The sequence below is a fragment of the Trachypithecus francoisi genome, unplaced genomic scaffold, assembly GCF_009764315.1.
Source record: "Trachypithecus francoisi isolate TF-2019V2 unplaced genomic scaffold, Tfra_2.0 Contig01440, whole genome shotgun sequence".
Taxonomy (NCBI): Eukaryota; Metazoa; Chordata; class Mammalia; order Primates; family Cercopithecidae; genus Trachypithecus; species Trachypithecus francoisi.
Genome location: NW_022681431.1, coordinates 11,916,686 through 11,941,133, shown reverse-complemented (window position 1 = coordinate 11,941,133; position 24,448 = coordinate 11,916,686). Strand labels below are relative to the sequence as shown.

Sequence of the window (24,448 nt, the reverse complement as noted above, 5' to 3'; positions counted from 1 at the left end):
AGCCTCAAAAGTTGCATTTTTATTGACATTATGGTTCATTAAATCATTAAGCCTTCTTTGCTGGCTCAATTAAAATGTAAGCAATGTAGACATCTCAGAATAAACTTCATATATAATGATGAAGGAGATGTGTATAGGATATACATGATAAAATGAAAATTATTTACATTTAATCATTCCTTGCATGAGATAGAAAAATACTGCACGTTCAAGAGCAAGGCAAAGTGAACACAGAGGAATAACATAAAACCTGAATTCTATTCTTCTTTCTATTGCCAAAGCCTTCACCCATCAAGTGGTATTTCTTTTTATAGACCATACTAGTAAGATGAAAGAAGCGTTAATGCATAGTACTTGTAATTTAACAATTCTGGAGTGTTAACTCTGAATAATTCAGCGGTGCATTTTAAGGTGTTTTGATGGAAGGCTACTTTCTTTTGTTCTCCAAAGGGCGGAACTAAGTCACAAATTCATGATCTTTAAAAAAAAAAGAAAGAAAGATTAGGCCTAAACAAACAGCCAGCGTCTCTAAGTACATCTGTTTACCTGTTTCCTGTACTGATAACAATATAGAAAGCAGAATAACAAGTGAAAGGCCATTATGTCTAAATATACAGGTGAAAATTCACCAGATTCCTGGGACAGTTAGAGTTGTTGGTACTTGTCCTGGCAAGGTAGCATCTCAGTGAAGCAGACTTTTGGATTCAGTCTCTGATTAAAGGAAAAATAAAGTTTGGAAGCCAGGGTTATTACAAGTTATAAAATATTATGTAATAATGATAATGAAAATGTATAGAATGTAAATTATGTGAGTAAGAATTCATATTATTTAAGAGACGATATTATTCGCTGTATTTTATGAGTGAAAAAAAATCTAGTTTAAGTGCATTTAAAGTCCCACAGCTAGTTTGGGGCAGAAAAGACTAGAATTTTAGTTTCCTGAGTCTACCTCCAATTTTCTTTCCATGGTATAAATTGCGTATCTTGCACAGTAAGGGGCATGTTCACCTAGGGTTCCAAGTCCCTAAATAGCTGGATGATTCTTTTTTTTTTTTTGAGACGGAGTCTCGCTCTGTCCCCAGGCTGGTGTGCAGTGGCGCGATCTCAGCTCACTGCAAGCTCCGCCTCCCGGGTTTACGCCATTCTCCTGCCTCAGCCTCCCGAGTAGCTGGGACTACAGGCGCCCGCCACCTCGCCCGGCTAGTTTTTTGTATTTTTTAATAGAGACGGGGTTTCACTGGGTTAGCCAGGATGGTCTCGATCTCCTGACCTCGTGATCTGCCCGCCTCGGCCTCCCAAAGTGCTGGGATTACAGGCTTGAGCCACCGTGCCCGGCCTGGATGATTCTTTTTCTTTTGCGATGCTATGTGTCTGGCCTGGGCACAATTTCCAGAATTTCCTGCAGAGTGGAATCATTCCATGATTCATGTAGGCTGTATTAAATGGTGCTTGGTAAATAAGCAAGCGTTGGTCCTTATCTTTGACCTTGCTGATCCATTCCCAATGAAATAATAGTTGATGGTGCTTGAGTCAATTATTTTCTTTATACTCTTTCTGCAGTTTCTATTCCAGAAAAGATTCGGGAAAGGGGAGTAAAGACAATGTATCCTGAGTCTTTCCCCTATTTTTGATTTTTCTTGTTGCCATTTTTATATTTAGAGGTTATTTTTCATTGAAACAAGTACCATTTTCCAAGTAATTGGGTTCCCTAGCCCAAGTCATATAGAATTGTATAAGACACAGAACTACTACCTGGATTATGACTCATTGAAACACTTTAAAGGAAGTAAAATTGTCAAATTTTATAGCATGTTCTTAAATGCTATCGATTTTCTGACAGCCTTGCAAATTAAAACTATCAGCTTTTAACCAAGAATAAAACGAGCTCATCAACTGAGGCTGTTTTTAAATACACTTTTCTTTTCTCATTTTGGTTGGTATTAAACTCATCGTTCTCTAACAGGAATTTAAACAGGTTTTGGCATAGATTCCAGCAGCCCTAATCTCACAGAGGTCAAAGTAGCTACTTTCTCATGAGTGTTTGTCCACAATCCTTCGTCATGTTCATAATGGTTGCTAGTTTTCCTCTCCAAAATTGAGTCATTTGAAAAATATAAAATACATTATGTTTTAGTGTATCATAGAACCCAGTGGCATGTTTTTCTCAAATGTGAAATAAAAGTGAGAAAACATTTTGGAATAAAGAAGGCAAAAGGTCTTACCTGGTATGGTCTGGAGCATCTCCTCCACAATCAGTTCCAGGCTTCAGTTTACACTTTAGGGCTTCGCAGCAGAGATTGGTACATTCCTTCAAAGCACACACACAATGGAAAAAGGTGGTTCAACATTTTCTTCCCATAGACTAGGTGATAGAATTCTGGTACAAGATGGCAATGAAAGTTTACTTTTTAAGCTAAATTACTCTGATAGGCAAATTCCAGTGACAATGACTAAGGACATTGAAAAATAGAAAACAAAATATCATCAGCAATGAAGACTACTCCTTAGAAGGTGAGCAATAGAATTATTCAAGAATTTTTCAAAAATAAATTTTGTCTAGATGTATGATGTGTATGTCCAAACTAAAAAAAATGAACATACAGCAGAAAGAAAAATATGAAAACAATTTAGAAGGCCTTTCAAAAGTGCAGGAACTCCATGAAGAACTTTATATATATAAGTTTCCTCAGAAAATTTAAAGACAACTTGTCTTTTAAGACAATGCTTAATGTTGTAAAAATATCAGTGCCCTTCAAAGTCAAATATAAATTTAATGCATTTCCATCAAATCTCAATGGTATTTGAGGACAAGTTTGCAATAACAACAGTAATGACAAAACAATGAAGAGATTGACATTAAAATGCATTGTCAAGTTACAATCTTTAAAATAGTGTCATGCCTGGGAGAAATTCCTAGACAGAAAGCTTATTTTTAAAATAGAAAAAAAAAAACCTAATTATATACCTAGGAATAATAAACTGGCATATCAGATCTATGAGAAATTGGATTAATCAATAAACAATACTGTATAAAGTATATATACTAGTTTTTGGATAAGAAAACAGTTATTTAGAAATTCAGTTGTTCCTAAGCCCAAACTCTCTAGTTTTATTCAATTACAGAAGAAAAATATCAACAAGATATGAAAATAATACAGGAGTTGACTGACATAATTCAAGAATTTTAGATGTTACATATTCTGTATACAATGGTCCTCTCTTGGCCTCTTCCTTCTTCTTTCCCCCTTTCCTTTCTGTAAATACATACCGTTTACTTGCTGAAACCAGAAGTACCTAGGGTTTTAAGTATCTTCAATTGTCTTCCACCCAAGAAACCATAGAGGAATGTAAGCAAGTAAGAATGAGATAAACATAACTCTAATTTATTATAAAATGTCAAATCTTTTGTAAAATTCCATGCTTCTTTATAATTAACAGAAAGTTTACAATATTCTTCACAAATGACTAAGTTATGCTGCACAAACTTCTGATGTAATCTAACCACCTAAAATTTCTGAATACATAAACTGAAGCATAGAGAGTTTAGACTCCATGCTCATTGTCACAGAGCTATCTTAAGTAATGGATACTTCTTGGGCTGCATCCTGCTTCACCAATGATTAGCTGTGTATCTTTGAAACTAGGTAACTTTTCTGAGCCTCACTTTGTCTCTAAATTGGGACAATGGCAATATTTTGTATATTTGTGAGTAATAGAAGAGATGGTGTATGTGAAAGTAATTTTCAGATTATCTGATATGTGCAATCTCTTCAAACAAGAATTCTTAGTCTTTGTCTTAAAAGTAAAAGAAACTTGTTATGACAACAGAAATATCTTTTAGAAGACAATGGGATTGCTAGTGGTCAGTGTTGTTTAGAATACACAAATGCCTTGAAAGGGTCTGATTTATAGAAATTAACAGAATCATAGTGCTTATTCTGGATGTTCTATGTTAATAGCCCATTTTCTATAGATTTTTGTGATTATTTTTTCTTTTCCTCTTCTCTGTTTTGTTTACAACCTGGTTTACACGCTGGCTTGATGAGAAAAGACCCACTCTACCTCTGAGAACTTACTTCTAGATCTCTAATTGTTCCTGTTCAACAGATGATTAACTGTGACATTATGTCATTTAGGAATTTCTGACTAATACACATTTTGGAAAGATCATAAGTGACATGTTATAGTTAACAATTAACTTCTTTACATTTAACTTCATATAATTACATCAAAATCATGTCCTGGTTTTTGAAATGCCTTTCAAAGGATTACTAAATTCAGTAGCAAAAACACAAGTGCAAATCTTTTTTTTACTATGATGCGAGGTTTGTCTTTAGAAAGAATTTCCAAAAGAATATTGGAAAACAAAAAGAAAACTTCATAATTCTTCTGCCCCAGTCAAAATCTAATAAATAATACCTTAGGAGAGCCACAATCACAATCTTCTCCCACTTCCAGAAGGTGGTTCCCACACACTGGTGTTGTCATTATATTTGTAGGAATAGGTGCTTGCAGCAGGCACTTTGGTTTCTGAGATAAAAGGTATCTTTCAAAATGTGTGCGGCAAGATGTACTGAAATCCTTTGGGAATTTTGAACTGTAATCAGAAGAAAACTCAAATAATATGATATACAGTGTGGTGCCTTCTGTGTGAAACACAGAATAAAGATAAAGAAACACAAGACTCTGACTTATCTAACTGTATTACCGACCTCAATGGAAATTCCAAATTTGGCAACCATTTAGGACTGCACCGTATTAAATGTCGTAGGTGATAGAACATGCGTACTGTGGTATTTGGAAATTTTTTTCCTAGAGCCTAATTCATAGAGCTGAAAGGATTTCCATTTCCATGTGGCCATTTAGTATTGTTCTAAAGGACAGCAGTGACAGCCATCACCATTTGTAATGATCCACTCATTTTGCATTGAGAAATGAGGGGCAAGAGATAATAATAAGGAATCAATGAAAGGAAGTCGTTGCAGGCTTCTGGGCTATATGGGAATATTTCTCTTCTTCTTTGTGAGCATTTCAAGAACAAAGTATGTTTGATTTATTTTTCTATCCCAAAGTCTTTGCAAAGTGCCTGGCATTCACAGGTAATTCATAAATAGGCAAAAATAGATGATTGGTTGATTGATGATAGGAGTATAAGACGATCCTGTCATCATCATAATGAGATGAATATTTTTAGAAACTATGGGTTCATTTTAAGTTAGAATCATTTTAAGTCAAAATTATAAGGTCACCATACTTGCAAGCTCTATCTTGGCATATTTATAAATCTTAAAGAATGAGTCCTGGTAGTTTTTAAAATTTGTGCCTCAAGAGACTGGAGGTTGAATTAATGGGATACACAACCCTTGGGAAAAAATATGCCCATTCAACATCTGTAGACTGCTTCCAAATTCTTTAAGGCTTGGAAAACATCTCTCTTCTTCTAGGATGACGAGGTCTCACCTCAGATACTGATTCATCACACAACTGCCAGAGGGACACTTGGTGTTGTATGGAACGTCAGGCATACCAAGGACATGGCCCAGCTCATGTGACATCACTGCTACAAGAGCCACATTATTCTTTTTTTTAGCCTGGAAAAAAAAAAAAGTAGACACATTTATTTACTCTGTTTTTATTCAATTGTTGCCAATGTGCAGTACTTTAAAAATGGCTTAAGAGATGAAAACTAGTGAACCATTTGCTCCTTTCCCTCTCACCGTGTATTGCAAAACGTTGAAAGAGCATCGGAAGTGGTTGGGTCCTATGGATACAATATATTGTATTCAATAAATATTTGTTGAACTGATGGATACTAAGTTACCAGTAAATCATGGTTAAATTAATTACATTCTTCATAGGAAGTACTCATAGGCACCATATCAGAGGTCTCCAAAACCTATTGCTATGATATCTATGACACTGGAGTGATTGGCCACATGACATCTACATGCACCTTTCTTCCTTGTCTGGCCTCTCTGGCCACAGATACTGGGGATGACTAGTGTTAACCCGGGTCACAGAAGGTATTGGATCCCCTTTCTGTTCCAATATTCCTGCTCTGATTTTCTAACATGAACTAAAGAATGACATGGCATGCTCTAGCAAGGCTGATGTAAGGAGATGTTCTGTTTCATAATCCAAGGAGTCTTCAGTGCCATGACCTACCAGTAGTTCATTTCTACCTTGATTCATTGATTCAGCAAATGTTCATTTTGCTCATTCTATATAAGGTATTATGCTGGACTTCATAGAGGATGCAGAACCACAGGGAGGCTTACTATAAATTTACACACCTCAATAACAGCAATCGAAGATGGGGAACACAAGGAATTCGAAGCTGCCAGTCCCACGCGTCGATTGTTGAAGCTAATCCCGCTGTATGAAAGTCACAGATACTACTGTCACAATCTGAGCCTTTGTAACCATTAGCTTTTGTTAATTATGTTAATGAATTGCCTCACTGCCCTAGCCTTTTTATATGGACTAGGCCCAAAAAAACTTCTATTCCTTCGTGTTATAATGACCACAGATGGTTATCTTATATCCAAGAGCTCATTCTATCATCTGATTATTGATCCAATAATCTCACGGGTGAATTGCTAGTGGTACAATGTCAAGCACTCTCACAGTTGATCAGGGAACTATTACGGAGCTGAAACACTTGCTAAGGAACCTTGGGGATAGCAATCCATTCTGCCTACATTCACCTGGCCAGCATGTGCTCACCTGAGGAGCTGAGCATGGTCGTGGATCTTTTCCCTCCGGTTGGAACTGTGCCATCTCAGGAAGTTGTTAAACGTGGTACTTCCGCTGGGCACCACCTTTATCTTATCACCATCAGACCAGATTTCCATACCTACCAAGGCCACTTGAACATCTATGGTGTTATAAATCTGTAGAAAGAGCATTTATCTTCATACAAATGTTCAGGATTCCTTTTGTGTTTGAGAACTTTTGTTGACCCCAAGTGATGGATAAAGTGACAGACTGGAAATAATGAATTTCCATTTTGAAAGTAAAAATTTTAAAAGTTGTCTTTGTTGCAATGCATATAATTTCACCTTGATGTTGATCTTTGTTCTGCTAAAATTTCCCTGAACTATTTAACTTAAGGCATTTGTGACCTTTTTAACTTCTTGTTGGTGAAATCATAGGGAAGTTCCAGGCTTCTATGCAGAAACAAGAAGTTTACATGACTAATGTCTTACCACATTGAGTAGGTTCATCACATCAAACACAAAGCTTCTTATCAGAGTTAGATTCTCATTATAGTTCTTATACTGTAAAATACAAAACACAAAGTATAGTGAAATAGCAAATTACACTGGTAAAGCTGATGGCATACAGGATTTCACATTTTAAGAAAAATTATGCATTTCACTACAATTAACATCTGTGCATTCCATAATTAAATAATGTAAGACTGTGTTCTGGTAAATTCTATTTCAAATGTTAAAAGTTTTTTGATAAAAGTTAGACATTCATGTAAAATTTTAATGTTCTTATAATTTTATGATTTTAAGTTGAATAAATCAAATTAACAATTTTAAGGTTTTTAAACAGAATCATGTGATTAAAATTTGATTACAAAGCAACATTTGCTAGATAGAAAAGTAGATTCTAGTATTTTCCTCTGTATCTATCAATATAATTTCTAAGTTATATAGAGTTTTGTGTTGATTTTATATTGACATAATATTTATATTAAATATATTTAATTTTATATTAAGATATGAAGTATTATAATATTTTAATAATGCATTCTTTTTATTTTTCTTTTTTGGTTGATTTCCTGTAGCTATCTGGTGTTAAGTATATTGCCAATATCTAAATATGTTCATGGCAGATGGATATTAAAGGGGATGAGGAGATAATAACTGTTGCTGGCAAGGCAAGTAAACAGCCAAGACACCCAGGTGGACAAATGCCCCATTATTAGTTAAAATAGTTTATTGCTTGCTTTTGCTTGATAAGTAAACTTAAAAGGTGACTGAACTGGCCAAGAGGCCTGTGTGTTTCATACTCACAAAGGCATTATCCAGCACTAAATAGAGATCAATGTATTTCTGTGCCCGAAGAAAGTCTTCTCGCTTTACAAAGAATAAAAGAACATTGTTAGTCACTGTCTTTATCCTAAAAGATTCCAAAGCTTAAAAGGAGACTTTTTTCCCCTAAAATAGAAGATAAATAGAAAAACAAGTAAATAAATTATAGACTTGACACATGTTACTCATTTCTAAGAATAGTAGTATATCGCCTATCTTTGCTGAGACAATTGAAGTAAACGATGAGGTAATGGAATTGTATTCACCTCTGGGCTTTTGAGTGATCTAGAGATTCGGATTGGGCCTTGTTTCCTGCCAGTGCTCCTCACACCACAGGTGTGATTAGCTGGGTCTTGTTCCTCCTGGTTAGATGTAAAGATGGCATGTTCTTTCTCCTCTGTGCTCTTCAGAGGTTTTATCAGATATCTTTGATGATGATGTGTGAAGTATCCTCTGGGAGATACAGAAACTTGTATTTCAGGATTCCTGACACACAGAGTCATATTTGCATCCAAGAATGGATTGATGTCTGCCCCTCCATCCCAACTTCACATATAGTCTTGTCATTCTTAGACCTTTCAGCTAACTTTTGGTAATGTAAGTTAGAATTACTATTTGTCGATATAAAATGAAGCCTAGCTTACTTACCAAGAGAATTCTGAACAAAAATTATAAAGATGAAACAATCCCAAAGAATTTGGAATTTGCACCATGGTAAATATTTTTCCATAGTTTATTGATTCATTTAACAAATATTTCATGGCAGATCCTAGGACTATAATGGAAAATGGAGTAAGGGAATGTTTAGATAGCAAGAACCCCGGAGGGGAACATGAATGATCAACAGGCCAACCAGAGTAACACGCGGGATTAGAAGTTGCTTTAAAGAATCCCTGTTTCGGCCGGGCGCGGTGGCTCAAGCCTGTAATCCCAGCACTTTGGGAGGCCGAGACGGGTGGATCACGAGGTCAGGAGATCGAGACCATCCTGGCTAACACGGTGAAACCCCGTCTCTACTAAAAAATACAAAAACTAGCCGGGCGAGGTGGCGGCGCCTGTAGTCCCAGCTACTCGGGAGGCTGAGGCAGGAGAATGGCATAAACCCGGGAGGCGGAGCTTGCAGTGAGCTGAGATCCGGCCACTGCACTCCAGCCTGGGCGACAGAGCGAGACTACGTCTCAAAAAAAAAAAAAAAATCCCTGTTTCTATAATCATAATAGTATGATAATCTGTTCATAAATAGAAGGTGAATCCATATAATAAAATATTAAATCCAACATAACTGTTCAAAATTATATTCCTGAAGGTATGTTATGATATGTGAAAAACTTGTCATGTGTGTTATGAGCCATGTTGGAAGAACAATGTGTTCTACTTTTTTATTTCAATGCTGTGAAAGATACATTTGTCTATATGTGTATATAAGGGTGCCAACATGACAAAATGTTAATAACACTGATCACTTAGAGGTCAACTTTTGTGGTAGTTGTTATTTTCTTTTTCTTTTTTTTTTTTGTTTTGAGATGGAGTCTCGCTCTGTCGCCCAGGCTAGAGTGCAGTGGCCCTATCTTGTCCAGATTCATGTCATTCTTCTGCCTCAGCCTCCTGAGTAGCTGGGACTACAGCTGCCTACCACCACACCTGGCTCATTTTTTTTGTATTTTTAGTAGAAACTCGTTTCACCGTGTTAGCCAGGATGGTCTCGATCTCCTGACCTCATGATCCACCCGCCTCAGCCTCCCAAAGTGCTGGGATTACAGGTGTGAGCCACCACGCTTGGCCTGTTATTTTCTTTCTTTCTTTCTTTCTTTTTTTTTTTTTTGAGACGGAGTCTCGCTCTGCCACCCAGGCTGGAGTGCAGTGGCCGGATCTCAGCTCACTGCAAGCTCCGCCTCCTGGGTTTACGCCATTCTCCTGCCTCAGCCTCCCGAGTAGCTGAGACTACAGGCGCCCGCCACCTCACCCGGATAGTTTTTTGTATTTTTTTTTAGTAGAGACAGGGTTTCACCATGTTAGCCAGGATGGTCTCCATCTCCTGACCTCATGATCCGCCCACCTCGGCCTCCCAAAGTGCTGGGATTACAGGTGTGAGCCAGCACGCTTGGCCTGTTATTTTCTTATTTGTGCTTTTTCTTACTTTCCAAGCTTTCTCTCATTGGCAAGAATTATCTATGTAAACAGAAACACATATACTTCTACAATTAAGTTCAACTGTGACAATTGCAGGGAAGAATGTTTTAGAAAACAAGAAGTAACTGTTTCAGAGAGTAGGGTGGACAAACACGGAAGTGGATCCAGACATCATCAAGGTCCACAGCAAGGTCCACAGTGTAGCATTCCTGTTTTACCATTCTAGGCCTGACTTCTCCTAGAGCAGCAGATTATGAAATGATTGTCAGGGTAATACTTTGTTCTTCACCTTAACCACATATATTAAGCATTTCAGCAATGAAAAATTTACCACAATAGTAAGAAGACAATATCTAGTAGCACTTAATTCTGTGTAACAAAAAGCATCTTGATCTTGAATGATTTTGATAGTAGTTCTTACCTCAACCCGTCGCAAGTACTAAGGCTGGCAACAGAATTCTTTTCGTTTAGGATGTTTCCTTTATAGTAACAGTGTTCCTGGAGTGGAAAAAAGAAATTATGCTTCAGAAATGTGTGTGTGTGTGTGTGTGTGTGTGTAAAATGTATGAACTATGAGAATACATGTATCACAGTTGTAAGGAAAGCTACTGTCTTGAATATGTAAAAATTCTTCAGGTAGTGACTGTGACCAGAGTAATTCTCAGAAACACAAACAGCAAGAACCTCCGAGGTTTTCAGAATTGCTTCACTGGAAGCTCTGTATATTTGGTGGCTGAGCTGTTTTTCTGACATTAATTTACACTAAGGAAGAGTCCAGGGAAGTTAAACTTAGGTGGGCTCATAGAGAAAGTGGTTGTTTTCTCTGAAAAGTGGCCAATACTCTAGGGATTTACAGGACTCCCAGTGGGTCCTCAGGTTTGGGGGTCGGTGCTCAAGAATTTGGCTTCCCTGTCCTGAGTCCCAAAGGCACTGTGCATTACAAATAAGTAAAATGTCTATTTTTCTAGACGGGGGAATCCTCAGTACTTCACACTGTCACTCCTGAGCTCCTCAGACTAACTGATTTTATCACTGTTTTAATTGATCTATTAGTGGAATCCCTTTATCAGCCTCAAAGACCCAAAATTACTTGTCTACAGCTAGAGATTCAGACATGACTGCTGGCCCGCGTCAGCAAAGTTAAGGGGCCACTTATGTGGAGTGATCTTAAAAAGGTAATGAAAAAACTCCAGTGCGAAATAAATTGACCTGCCTCAGGGTCTGAAATTCCATCTGTGGTCTTTTCTCCCTGTTTGGAAGAGATCTTGTCAACATAAACATTTTCTCATAGAAGACTTGAGAAGATTCCTCATTAATGTATCATCAGCTATTAACAATTAAGCATGAATTAATTTATCAGACACTGTCCGCTGAAGATGGTGTTAGCAAAAATTCAGACGTTCATGAAATCAGTTTTGATGAGCATGGGGAACAAAGAACCATTTTGTGGCAGAAGTCTTTTTTTTTTTTTTTTAAATAGAGAAATACACATTTAGGGTACCTTGTAGGATGGCTCTGAGAAACTCTCCTAGCTTGGGAACGTGAACACCTCTTGACTGAGATTTGTTGTATTCTCTTCCTGATACTATATGCCATGATTCTTAATGTCTGACATTTGGCCCTGGCATTATCTACAGGGTAATGATTTAATCAGATATAAAAATATTAATTAAATAATGGATATTTCATTGCTGACCTCAGGATAAATGCATATATCTCCAGAAAATAGTAAATAGTGACATGAGGTTTTAAGTACCCATAGAGAAGAATTTTTCTAACCTATGGATAAAATGGTCTAGGGACAAGTGGACTTTTGGTTACTTCCAAAAATGTGACACTTGGAAGCCTTCTGCTGCTCCTATGTTTTAAAAGCTGAATGTGATTTTCCAAACTGTTGTCTCATTGGTCACAGATGAGCACCTTGCTTTCAAGTCCTTTGATTATTTTTTGAAGTTGTTCTTGGACTTATGAATTTTATAAAATAATTGAGTCCTTTGGGGATCTTAGTTAACATTAGCACAAACTAATAACATCTAAAGCTCAAAAGAGTCCCACAAAGTATTCAGACCCTACCATGTTCTCAGGTTTCGTGGTGATTTCCTCTCCTCTGGGTGAGTACAGTGTTTCAGTATAGTCTGGCCCCAGGAGATGCCTGGAGAGAGCAGAGAGCTGCATGAACCACTCTGGGTGGTAAGAAAGGCAGAACTCCCTGAACTTCAGCACTAAAACAGTGATAGTGTCTACAATGAGAAATAGCTAAGGTTCTGACCTACTATCCTCTTCCAACATTGGAGCTCTGCTACTGAAGCAAATCAGAGAGTTAGTTCTTCCTATTAAATCTGAGGGAGGAAGTCCCCTCATCTCCTTCTCATCTGTAGATTCCCTGTCTTCAAATTAGTCATTTTGAGATTTCCTGCACCAAGGACACAACCTCTACAGAACCTTTGAAGGGTGCTGAGTCACAAATATGCTTATAGGCCCATTGCATTCAGGGAGAAGTTTACTAACTGCTATAAAACTAGGAGGAACCCCATCCCCTGGAATGTATCTCTAGGCCATGAATCTTGAATCAGCCTTGGACATACATTCTCATAAAAGAATGGAAAGCGTCATCAAAGTATTGAGTTTATTCGAGTAGAAAAAGATGTTCAGTAAGTTCCCGGAAAGTCAAGAAAGAAAGTCATTTACATATGCCATTCCTTTTGTTTTACACTTCGTATATAGTTTCCTAGGAAATCAGCCTTTTTAGCACAAACTAATATCATGTAAAGCTCAAAATGCCTCATGTCTTCTATGTCAAACCACACTAAATGGAGCCTGAAAAAGATTGCTCCCCAATTTCATAACCTAATCCAGTGATTAGACTTTTGGAAGGTACAACTTACTTGGATTTTTGTAGGGAGAGAATGATTTCTTCTCCATTTAAGATCATCTGATATTGAACTTCAGGTTCATACCTTTCCTGAAAACATTTAATTACATCAAACAATTTATATTTCTGAACATAACTAAAATAATTGTAATGATATATGTAGTATGTATTAGAAGAACAATTACAAATGCATATAGGATAAAATCAGTTCTCTGGTGTTTTCAAAATATATGAGACAAAACACATTATGCACTAAAATGGACTTTCAAAAAGTAGAATTATGTGATAATAACACTTACAGATTAAACTAGCTTTAATACATGAGATAGGGACTTCTCATTTGTCCTAATGTACAGTATAGTGTCTCAGGATCCCCCAGCCAGGGAATCAAAACAAGGTGTGTATTTTTCTTACTTTAAAACCAAACTAAATACACTTAAAAACAAAAACAAAAACTCACAACCCACTAAGAATTAGGTAACAATTACAAAATGAGGGAAATACTTGCAACAATGTAATAGTCAAATAATTGATATCTTTAATCAATAGTAGAAATATTGTATTAACTACTGATACAAAATTTAATTCTTCACTATTGACAAAACGGCTGAGGAAAAAGACAATTCACTGGAGAAAAGGGGTGGTGGTGAGGCTGGCCAGGAACAACATCTCAGTTAAAGATGGCTGTCCTTCCTGGGCTTCTCTCCTCACTCTCAAACTGAGAGAAATGTCTAAGCAGCTTTATCCTTTCTTATCAAGTGATGTTGTTGACTCTGCTGCTTAACTATAGCGGCATTCTGAGAAATTGTGAGCTGTCTCCTGAACAAAGGGGAGTTGTATACATAGGCTTCAGTATGAAACTGTTAGATGGTAACTGTAACATCACTGCTGTTAGTGAAAAGGCTTTTTATCGCCTCTTTGGATGATTGTAACATCTACCACAGTCATTCACCTTGCTTACCTCTTTGCCATGCTTTTCTGTCTGGTTGTTCTCGATCTCTCTTTTGTGTAAAATGTGAAGTTTTTTAGGATAAACTATTTCATGGAGCGTTAATTCAGGTGTTTGCTTTATGGCTATTGCTAGAGAAAGAGAAATAACATTCACATAAATGATTTAAAGGTTTCAGTTTTAGTCGTGTTGTGTTTTGTTTTCATTTGTTGGGTTGCTAAAAGGGCAGTGAAGACTACATTCCTATGTAGAGAGCAAACATTATGAATAACAAATTGATTCTCCTGCTTCAGCTTTGATGACAAGGATTTTTTTTTCTCTCCCTCCCCTCATTCTGAAAAGACATGAAGATTACAAAACAGTTCTTCAGATGATCTCTCAGTGCATGCAAACACTGGACCACCATGCCTAGAAAGGACAGGTTATGGATTAAGAACAGGGGTTGTGTGAGCCTAGAATTCTGCCTGTAGTAATCTATTTCCTTCTTGCTTTAGAGTCTTCTTAAAAATCGTGAAATTTTCTCTCAATGCCCTCTAAGACTTTTTTTTTCTTTTTTATACCCTTTTCCCTCTGAAGCACAACTCCTGACTATACACTCTAAAAATAAAATTTTTCCTTTGTATATAATACTTTACTTTTAGGAAAGACTCTACTAGCAGTAATTTTATTCCTCAGTGTGACAATAATCCATGTGGCTTTTTCTCTCAGCATTTTCCCTCAAGACTTTAGATTTCAAAGAAATAAAGATTTTGTTTGCCTCTCTTTGAAGAGTTTTAAAGCCTCAGAGAGGAAGGAGAAATACTGTTTATGGACACAATGTTCTTCTTGATGTACTTGAAATTACATTACATAGACAGATTTTCATTGTTTACAAATAATAGAAAATAAATTATCTTGGAGCCAAAAGACGTGGTCTTATGCCCTAGCTAAATAACCTCGTAGCAGTCACTTCAGCTTTGTACCAGTTTGTTATCTAAGGTATAGGTTAGTGTAAAACTTGAATAAGATAAAATATATAAAATTATTTAGTATCCTATTAGGAAGATGGTGGAATACTTTTTCTATTTTTTCTTTTAATTACTCAATCATTCACATAAGGTCAGCCTTATTTCTGAATGCTCACATTTTCATACGTACATATCTGTGCTTAGAGATAGTTTTCCACTCAGTATGACAGAGTGATCTTAGGGAAAACAGGAGATTTTACACCTGGCTGATACAGAAAATGAAAGGAAATCACAAAGCAAGAATTCCCTCCTAGTCAGCTCCCAAAGTTCTGTTGTAATGCTGTCCTGAGCAGGATTCATCACATACTAAAACAGGAAATCTAGAAGTATATGAGTAAATGATCTTTTATTGAAAGAGAATATGAGTCCATTAGTGGAAAAAGCCATGCGCTTGGAATGAGAATGAATTTTAATAATGTCTAGTCTCAACCCTAGCACTAATCATGCAGTTTTGGAAGAGCCCTCAAAATCTCTGTTTTCCTTCCTCACTTCTTGTTCTATCTACCTTATTTGTCTTTGGAGAAACTTTATAAGAGTAGATTACAATGTGATTTAGCCAAAAACCTTTGCAAGATATATAAAGTAAAAAATCAAAACAACAAAAAAACCCAAATCAAACAGTGTTGTTGTTGTTTTGTTTTGTTTGTTTGTTTTGAGACAGAGTCTCGCTCTGTCGCCCAGGCTGGAGTGCAGTGGCCCGATCTCGGCTCACTGCAACCTCTGCCTCCTGGGTTCAAGCAATTCTCCTGCCTCAACCTCCTGAGTAGCTGCAATTACAGCTGCATACCACCACACCCGGCTAATTTTTGTATTTTTAGTAGAGACGGGGTTTCACCGTGTTGGTTAGGCTGGTCTCGAACTCCTGACCTTGTGATCCACTGCCTTGGCCTCCTAAAGTGGTGGGATTACAGGCGTGAGCCATCGTGCCCATCCCAACAGTATATTTTTAATGAATATCAAAATGATAGTAAAACAAGGTTGAGTGAAATTTCAACCTCTTAATACTCAAAAACATTTTAAAAATGGAGACATTGGGTCAATATTATACTCTTATTTTAACTATGATGTGTCAAATCACTACCTTTGATTTTTTTACATAGAAGAAAAAATAATGTAAAAGTATTACATTCTTTTCTAGACAGTAAGCACCTTATCTTCTCTGATATTTCTTTTATATTAAAACTCAAGTATTCATTTGACAAATATGTATTGAATGCTGACTTTAGGCCAAGCACAGTTTGAGGCTGTCAGGTTAAATGAAATAATAGAATAGATAATGATCCATGCCCTTATAAAATTCATTATATTACATATATTTATACATATGAAGCATACATTATGAATAATTAAATTATTTACAGGTTGGAAGATGATAAATGCTGTAGTGATGAAATATATCAGAGTAAAGGAGATTGTGATTGCTGGATTAGAGGTGAGTGTTGCAATTTTAAATAGGGAAGTAATGATAGTCACATCGAGATGATCACTTTTAAGCCAAGACTTCAGGAAGATGTGGGACTGAACAATATCATTCTTTGGGAACAAAGAGTTCCGGATAGAGGAAAGAGCTAGTAATAAGGTTTTAATGTGAGATCCTGGACAGAGAGTGCATTTAAGAAATCACAGGGATCTGGCTGGAATGGAATGAGAAGAGTGAATAATAGAATACACAAGTAGGTTGGTTATGGAAATGAATAGATTGTGCAAGACCTGATAGACTCTTACAAAATTTAGCTTTTACTCTGTGTGAAATGGGGGCCACTGGAGAGTTCAGAGCAGAGAAGTAACATAATCTGACTTTTGTTTAATAAGATTGCCCTGTCTGATCTGTAGAGAATATCCTGCAAAGAGGCAAGCGTAGAATCAGAGAGATCATTTAGGAAGATACTGCAATAATCTAAGAGAGAGGTGGTGGTGACTTAGATGAAAGTGGTATCAGTGGAAGCAGTGAGGTGTGGTCAGATACTAGATATATTTTGAAAGTGAAATCAATAGAATTGGTGAAGGATTGGATATAGAACATGAGAGAAAGAGAGGAATCAAGGATGACTCGATATTTTTGCCTTGAGCAAACAGAATTGCCATTGACAGACTTGGGAAAAGGTGAAGGAAGAATAGATATGTGGGAAAGGTTCTGGGTATGTTGTTTTGAGATGTCTACTAGGCATCTGTAGAGGCCAAAGCAACTCCATCTTGGATGCTAATCTGGCAAACTGGCTTCTGATTAATCCCTGTTCTGGGAGCCCTCTAAGATTTCCAGTGTATCCATTGTTCCTTGTGTAAAAGCAGGTACTTTCATAAATCTTGCCCTTAGGTCAAACAGCTGTGATGCTATCATACCTCAGTTGTCCTGTACATCCCTTCTGAACCACCCCTCTCCTATAGTATAAAGGCCCTGGATCTGGAGAGTAATGGAATAGGGATCCACTGTCTGTGTTGTCTCGTCACCACTCAGGACACAGACATAACTTCTCTTTGTAAGCCCTTATTAAGACTTGTTTTCTAAAAAACTGGATCTTTTAGCCTCTTTCTTTGGCCTCTCAACTTCCTTGGGCTTTGGGGTGGTTTGCATAGACCTGCCCACCATGAACAGCATCTAAGTGGATTGGTTGGAAATAAAGTACATTTTAGTGTGGAGGCAAAAAGTTGGGAGTTGTCCTCTTGTGGATGGTACTTAAAGCTAAAGATTAGATAAATCACCAAATGACTGAACACTGCTACAAAAGAAAAGAGTATCAAGCACTGAGCCCTGGGCTATTCCAACATTAGGAAATTGAGGAGAAGAGGAGGAACCAGTGAAGGAGGCCAGTGTGAGGTAGGAGTTCACCAAATGAAATGGTGTGTTTCAGGCCATAGAAAAGGAAAGAGAGAGGAAGGTGGAGAAAGAAAGTTGAAAAACATGAGAATATGATGCCCCCAAAATGACCACTGGATTAAACATCCTTGAAGCCGTAAGAGCAGTCTTGGTGGAGTGCCGGAGATGAAAACTCAGTAGAAGTAGGATAGAAGAGAACAGGGTGAGACTAACTAGAGGAAAAGTGTATACACAGCACCTTTGAAGATTTGTTATGCAAAAGTGAATGTGGTGGATTGGTCAGAGTGGTGGGAAAAACTATAGGGAAAGGATGCAAACCTTCTGAAAGTTCAGAAGATTCTGCAGCGCACCGGGGAAGAATAACTGAAGGTAGCTGTTCTATAACCCTGAGGCAGAGGGCAAGGAGCAGGTACAAGGGAGTATAGGGGGATTTCTCTTAAACAGGTTCATCTACTTATGTTGACCTGGAACTGACCTTTGATCATCCGTGCACCTGAAGTTCCCTGAAAGGGGAACAATAAATGTTAATTACCTACAGGTTGTTTTTGCTCCAGGTTTTTGGCATTGAGCTTGTGCTGAATAAAAGCAAGCAGCTCCAGCTTCTCAGGGCTGCTCTCTGACCACCAGAGCCAGGCAGTCAGTCACCTCGTTGTTCTTACAGTACATAACTATGTCTGAATACTCATTTCATCCGTCTGCCAGCATCTACGGGACAGACCCGGCAGGTGGTGCCCCACATGAGGAATGCTGCAATGGATGGTGATGAAACCCTCGAGAATGAAAGTGAAGACTGCAAAGTAAGTAATTGGTGACTGGTGGGGATTTCAAAGTTTGAGGGGATTTTCAAGCTAGGGTGTCATCATGGGACAAAGTTATCAGCTCAACAGCAACAGTATATAAAAGTATTGAAACAGCTGCTTAAAGCTAGCGGAGCCTGTGTCTCGGAGGCACAATTAAGGGACCTAATGCAAACTGTTGCTTTCTATAACCCATGGTTCCCAGAAGAAGGCATGCCAAACCTAGAGCTCTGGGAACAAGTGGGAAGAAATTTTAACATCATATACAAGGGCAACAGGTCCCAGTAACATCTTTAACGTTATGGGCCTTAGTCAGGGCTGCTTTGTCCCCACTCTACACAGAAAAGCCTTAAAAGGGAAGGAAGGAAGAACCATTATCTACCTTACCACCTCCTCCTCCTCCCTCAGCCCCACCATTACTGGGTAAAGCTACCACAGAGGAAACAAATATTTTCCCTGAGCCCCCTCCCCCAATAAATTGGAAAAAATACACTACCATTATGGGACCCTGTCTTAGGCAAGTGGAATTGGAAGGGGAACTCTTGACCTGCCCAATGATGCAAGATCAACAAGGCAAATAGGTACATGAACCCACTGCTTTCTAACACTTCTAAAGAAATAAGAAAAAGCATTAGAGAACAGAGCCGCTAGCCCATTTATGAAAGGATTCATTGAGGCCATAGCAGACTTCCATATGACCCCATTGACTGGTCAGTGCTAGCTAAAACAACTTTAGAGACCAGTCAATACCCGCTCTGGCAGACAGAATATGATGAGTTGTGTGAACAACAAGCCAACCAGAATCAATTGGCCTGGCAAAACGTAACAGCTGCTCTCTGGCCACTAGGGCCAGGCAGCTCTAGCTAGCTGCTCTTACATTGCATACCTGTGTCTGAGTACTCATTTCATCCATCAGCCAGGGTCTGTGGGACAGACTCGGCAGGAGAGAGAAAATTTAGGATGTTAATTGGCAGAAGAGAAAGAAAAGGGGTATTCATTTTAAGTTGGGAGAATTTATATGCTGACGGGAGTGATTCCATGGAAAACATGGAATAGATACAGTAGGAAGGAGGGAAAATTTTAGGTCAATGTCCTTGTATGAGAAGGGATAAGATCTAGAAGACAAATAGAGGTGTTAAGCCAGCACAGATAGGTCAGAGAGAGGAGCAGAAAGTAAGGCTGATCATATAGGAACAAGAAGCAGTAGATGGGTGAATATGGTGGAACACAAAGTAAAACCTTACAATCCCTCCCATTTTCCCCAGAAACTTCTGGCATGGTTTTTATACACATAAAGCAAAACAAATGTAATGCTAAAGTTCATTTTGCTTAGCAGTTGAATGAGTACAAGTTTGTTTGAACATGATTGTTTCATGCACTGTTCACAATGATGGTAAGATTTTGTGGAAGTTCCAGAAAGTTGTGAGCTTGAAAGAAGAATAATTTACCAGATAAGATTGTGTATGAGTAAACATAAGAACATTACGAGGTATAAAATTATCTAGTTAACTGCAACCTAATGAATATCTTCTAAAATAATAGCTTTTATTGTTAACTATTGGGTTATCTAAAGTAATAGGGAGGAATATTTAAAAATGTAGGGCTACTTGGGCACTATGGGTGTTGTAGACTATCATCAAATTCAGAAGTATTTCAGTGACTTTTTCAGCAGAATTTTGAGAGAACAATAGTAATAAAAACAAGTTTCACTTTTCTAGAAATGTATCAGTGAGTGTTTTGAGGCCTCAGGAATGGGGGAAAAAGATGTGTAGATGATTTTTTTATTTCAATCAAATTCTATTTCATTATATGTTGTGTGACTTTACATACAATTCTCATCAGACAGCACAGGCATAGTTGTTCAGTTGGTCAATTAATGTTCTCTTTTGTTTAATAATGCAATTATAATACATCTGATTTTGGTTTAATAATGGAATTATATATGATTTAGCCCTCATTCTATTTTAAACTCTTCCCTGTCATTCATCCTAGCAAAGCTATGATTAGGAAGTTGTCTTAAATACAGGGATTTGATTTTTGGCCAGGAAGTTAGTTCTGTGTTGTCATTGGGATGGTGTGTTTTAGAAAAGAAAATAATAGATCTAGTAGGGTTATTAAATAAGAAATAGAATTCCAGAGACATCCTTACTAAATCATTATGCAAATCACAAACTGTTGACTATAAGCCTGTCCTTTTATGTTTATATGGATTGAATAATTGCAAAGACTTCAGTAAGCTATGTGTATATATTGCATAATTATTAGTATAATACTCTATCCTTTTTTGGGGTATAGTATTGGTGATGGACAATGAGGAAATGTAAAAGAATATGAAAGCTAGAGCCAGCCATGTGTGTGCAGCTTTTGCGCAGCAACCTTTCGGCAAGTGAGAATTTTGTGGGGAGTTTGGATAACTCCTCAGCTATGTACTTTACCTGTTTCAATATAGGGTTTAGCACAAATATGTTTAACATGGAAATGTGCAGGTTTACAGCTTGACTTTTAACATGCTTATTATGTGATCACTAGTACAATAACCACTGACTTGAAAATTATTTGTAGGGTGTGTATAGAGTGTCATCAAATTGGTTCATCTATCAATAATCAATCTCAAAGACAAAAGGGATTTCCTTTCCAGAACTAGTCATTCTGACCCTGTCATTCTGCTTTTAAGAATTTTTCTCAAGGAAATATCCCAAAGTGCAGATTTTTAAACAGCCGTGATTCATGAAGATGTTAATAAAACTTTATTTACTAGAGAAAAGACATAATGAATGGAACAATATGTAGCTTTTTTCCCTCTATTTTGGAAAATACTGTGCAGACATAAAATTTTATTTGTTAAAATATATAACAATTTGAGGAAATAGGACAAATTTTAGAATGCATGTTTCATATAGTGGTTTAAAATATCTTCACTCAAAAAGATACACATACATATGTATATATAGTTTGCTTTTGCAGAGAGAGAGGTAGAAAATATACCAAAATGCAAATAGTAGTGATCTTTTGACCATAAAAACAGATGCCATTTTTTTAAAAAAAAAAAAAAGCACTTTAAACATTCATCAAATAATTTGACTTTTATGTAAAATGCTGGTGTAATGGTACTTACCTTGAGTTTGAACAATGAGCCAGAGTACAGGCAGCAGGACCCAAGACATGGTGGCTACTGCAGGTAGCTGAGAGGTCCCACACAGCATGAAGTTGTGGTCTCCCCAGTGTCCAGTTTTATCTTCCCCAATTTCTCTTTAGAAGTTGAACAAGAAAATTAAAACTCCCACTTTTCGTGTGAGATTGGGGAATGTTTCTTAAGAGTGTTGGGAAATTGTCAAAAAATTGCAGTGTCAACATCATGAGAATGTTCCTCATCTTTGAGAGATATTTACGGCTGTGGTTATAGCTCGTTAAGGACTCACATCTGGACACTGTTTGCCCTTGGTGCTGCTGTAGCAGTGGGAATGTGTGAACTGAGACTGAGGTGCTCGCGTGCATATCTACATAGTCGCCAAGCTGGACCATCATGATTGCTGTTCAGTATCCTTATAGAAATAAATCTGCATATTTAGGACATATTTCAGTATTTGGTACATATTTTGAGAAACTATCACAGTGAACACAGAATCTAAAAAGCACCAGGCAAAGTCCTACAAACCAAGATACTGCAAATCTCTCAAACGTTCAGTCTCCTTATGAGTCAACAGGAGATGCTGATAATATTAACTACTTCAAGATTCTTATAAAATTCAAATGCATTTGCACACACATATGCACATGCATGTAAAATTGTAAAGAAATGTGCATGTATAAGACATGTACAAAAAATGTAAATAACCTTGACAGTGCTAGCCTTGACCAAACTCTACACCATATGAAATATGTTTGAGGTGTACTTTTTGAGTTCTACTTTATAAAATAACAATGTTTCTCTGACAATATGGTAGATTTTCATGATCATAATATCACAAGTTTGTTATGGGGAAAAAAATTGATTGCCAATGATCCGACATCAAGAAATAACTTCTGTTAACATTTTTATAATGTATTTTCATCTTTTTATGCAGAAAAGGAAAGCTCACCTTATTGGGCAAAGGGTTTAAGAAACTTATTTTTTTTCAAGGCACTATAACATAAGCATTAAGCATTCTCATGACATTGAATATTAAGATGTAATTTTAATGACTATCATATTTTGTACATAGGTTTGTGTTGAGTGTCCATGTAATGTGTGGTTGTGTGTATTTCTTTAATTGAATTCCTGGCGACTTCAGGATAAATGTCTAGAAGTGCTATTTAGCTAAAAAGGGTAAATCAACTTGAGATGATTGATAAACATTGACTCGGTGCTTTCCAGAAAGTTGGGCCAAATTAAATTATTATGTATAGAATTTTCCCAATCTAAAAACCCATACCTTCTAACTGCTGAACTTACTTTCCACTGATACATCTGGGAGTTTCTTAGCATCTAACAGGAAGTTTAAAAATCCCCTCTCTATGTCTATTCTTCATTTTGTTGCTGTTCTAGCTTTCTTTAAAATAGTAGCATTTTCTCTTATAATTTTGCATTTCTCTTTCTGGTCCAGAAGATAAGCATTCTCCTTATATCCTTTATGACCTGCCTTTAATATTTTAACAAAGTATAATTCTAATTATGTCTCTATCAAATAATAAAAGAATCCTGGAATGGTGAACTCTTATCAGTGCCTTACTCTTTGCCACCTTGGATGTTGTCAAGTATTTTAGTTTATTATGATTTTGACCCCCGTGTTACTCACTATTTTTGTGTTTTCTACAGATGTTTGAAATTATTCATGTGTACCAACTTCTTTGCTCACAGGTCCTTTTAGCATCAGTTATTGTTTCTTTTTAATTCTTCATTAAGCATATTCTTTTTTATTATTTCCATAGGTTTTTGGGGAACAGGTGGTATTTGGTTACATGACTGAGTTCTTTAGTGGTGATTGTGAGATTTTGTTGCACCCATCACCTGAGCAGTATACACTGAACCCAATTTGCAGTCTTGTATTCCTCACTCACTTCCCAGCCTTTTCCCCCCGAGTCCCCAAAGTCCACTGTATCATTCTTATGCTTTCACATCCTCATAGCTTAGCTCCCACTCATGAGTAAGAACATACAATGTTTAGTTTTTCATTCCTGAGTTACCTCACTTAGAATAATAGTCTCCAATCCCATCCAGGTTGTTGCAAATGCCATTAATTCATTGTTTTTTATGAAAGAGTAGTATTGTGTCATACATATATGGTATATATGGTGTATATATGGTATACATGCATACATATATACCATATATATGTGTGTGGTGTGTGTGTGTATATATGTATATGTGTGTATATATACATGAATACACACATACCAGTTTCTTCATCCACTCATTGAATGATGGGCATTTGGGCTGGTTCCACATTTTTGCAATTGCAAATTATGCTGCTATAAACATGCAATACACAATGAAATACTACCTTACTCCCACAAAAATAGCCATTATCAAAAAATCGTAGATGATGTTGGTGTAGATGCAGTGAAAGGGAACACTTTTACACTACTGGTTGGAATGCAGACTAGTACAGCTGCTATGGAAAACAGTGTGGAGATTCCATAAAGAACTGAAAGTAGAACTGCCATTTGATCCAGCAATCTCACTACTGCGTGAAATTTTGCTATCTTTCGGTGACCATTGTTGCTGTGGACAATTTTGCTTTCTGGCTATTAAGTAGAATTATGTAAGTAGTAGTGCTAGGGCAGTTGAATATTGAAATCATATTAAAGTTGTTTCTAATAAATTACTACTATATTGCTAAGGATTCTAAGATGA

At 37.0% G+C, this 24,448-nt stretch overlaps 1 protein-coding gene across 3 annotated transcripts; it reads right to left on the bottom strand.

The window, feature by feature from the left end:
• Positions 1-22,038, bottom strand: ADAMDEC1 (ADAM like decysin 1). 3 transcript variants are annotated; one of them, XM_033228890.1, is made up of 14 exons: positions 21,731-22,038; positions 14,009-14,127; positions 13,061-13,137; positions 12,249-12,327; positions 10,597-10,673; positions 8,312-8,498; positions 8,028-8,090; positions 7,209-7,280; positions 6,727-6,893; positions 6,294-6,375; positions 5,461-5,591; positions 4,420-4,597; positions 2,223-2,308; positions 1-711 (listed from the first exon to the last, which is right to left on the bottom strand). In XM_033228890.1, exons 1-14 carry the CDS (start codon positions 21,816-21,818, stop codon positions 705-707), a joined length of 1,413 nt encoding a protein of 470 aa, XP_033084781.1. In that variant the 5' UTR covers positions 21,819-22,038; the 3' UTR covers positions 1-704. The 3 variants fall into 3 exon arrangements, with proteins under 3 accessions (XP_033084781.1, XP_033084784.1, XP_033084775.1); XM_033228893.1 differs by having other exon boundaries at positions 1-477; XM_033228884.1 differs by lacking the exon at positions 1-711 and adding an exon at positions 1,279-1,568.
• Positions 22,039-24,448: the final 2,410 nt, after the last annotated feature.

Excerpts from the sequence above, each read along its gene's own strand:
- ADAMDEC1 (XM_033228884.1), bottom strand. The coding sequence starts at position 21,818 with ATGCTGTGTGGGACCTCTCAGCTACCTGCAGTAGCCACCATGTCTTGG. Across the intron at positions 13,138-14,008 it reads CAGAAAAGCATGGCAAAGAG|GAAAGGTATGAACCTGAAGT; the intron begins GTAAGCAAGGTG and ends AAATGTTTTCAG. Across the intron at positions 4,598-5,460 it reads GTGATGAATCAGTATCTGAG|TTCAAAATTCCCAAAGGATT; the intron begins GTGAGACCTCGT and ends TTCTGATTACAG.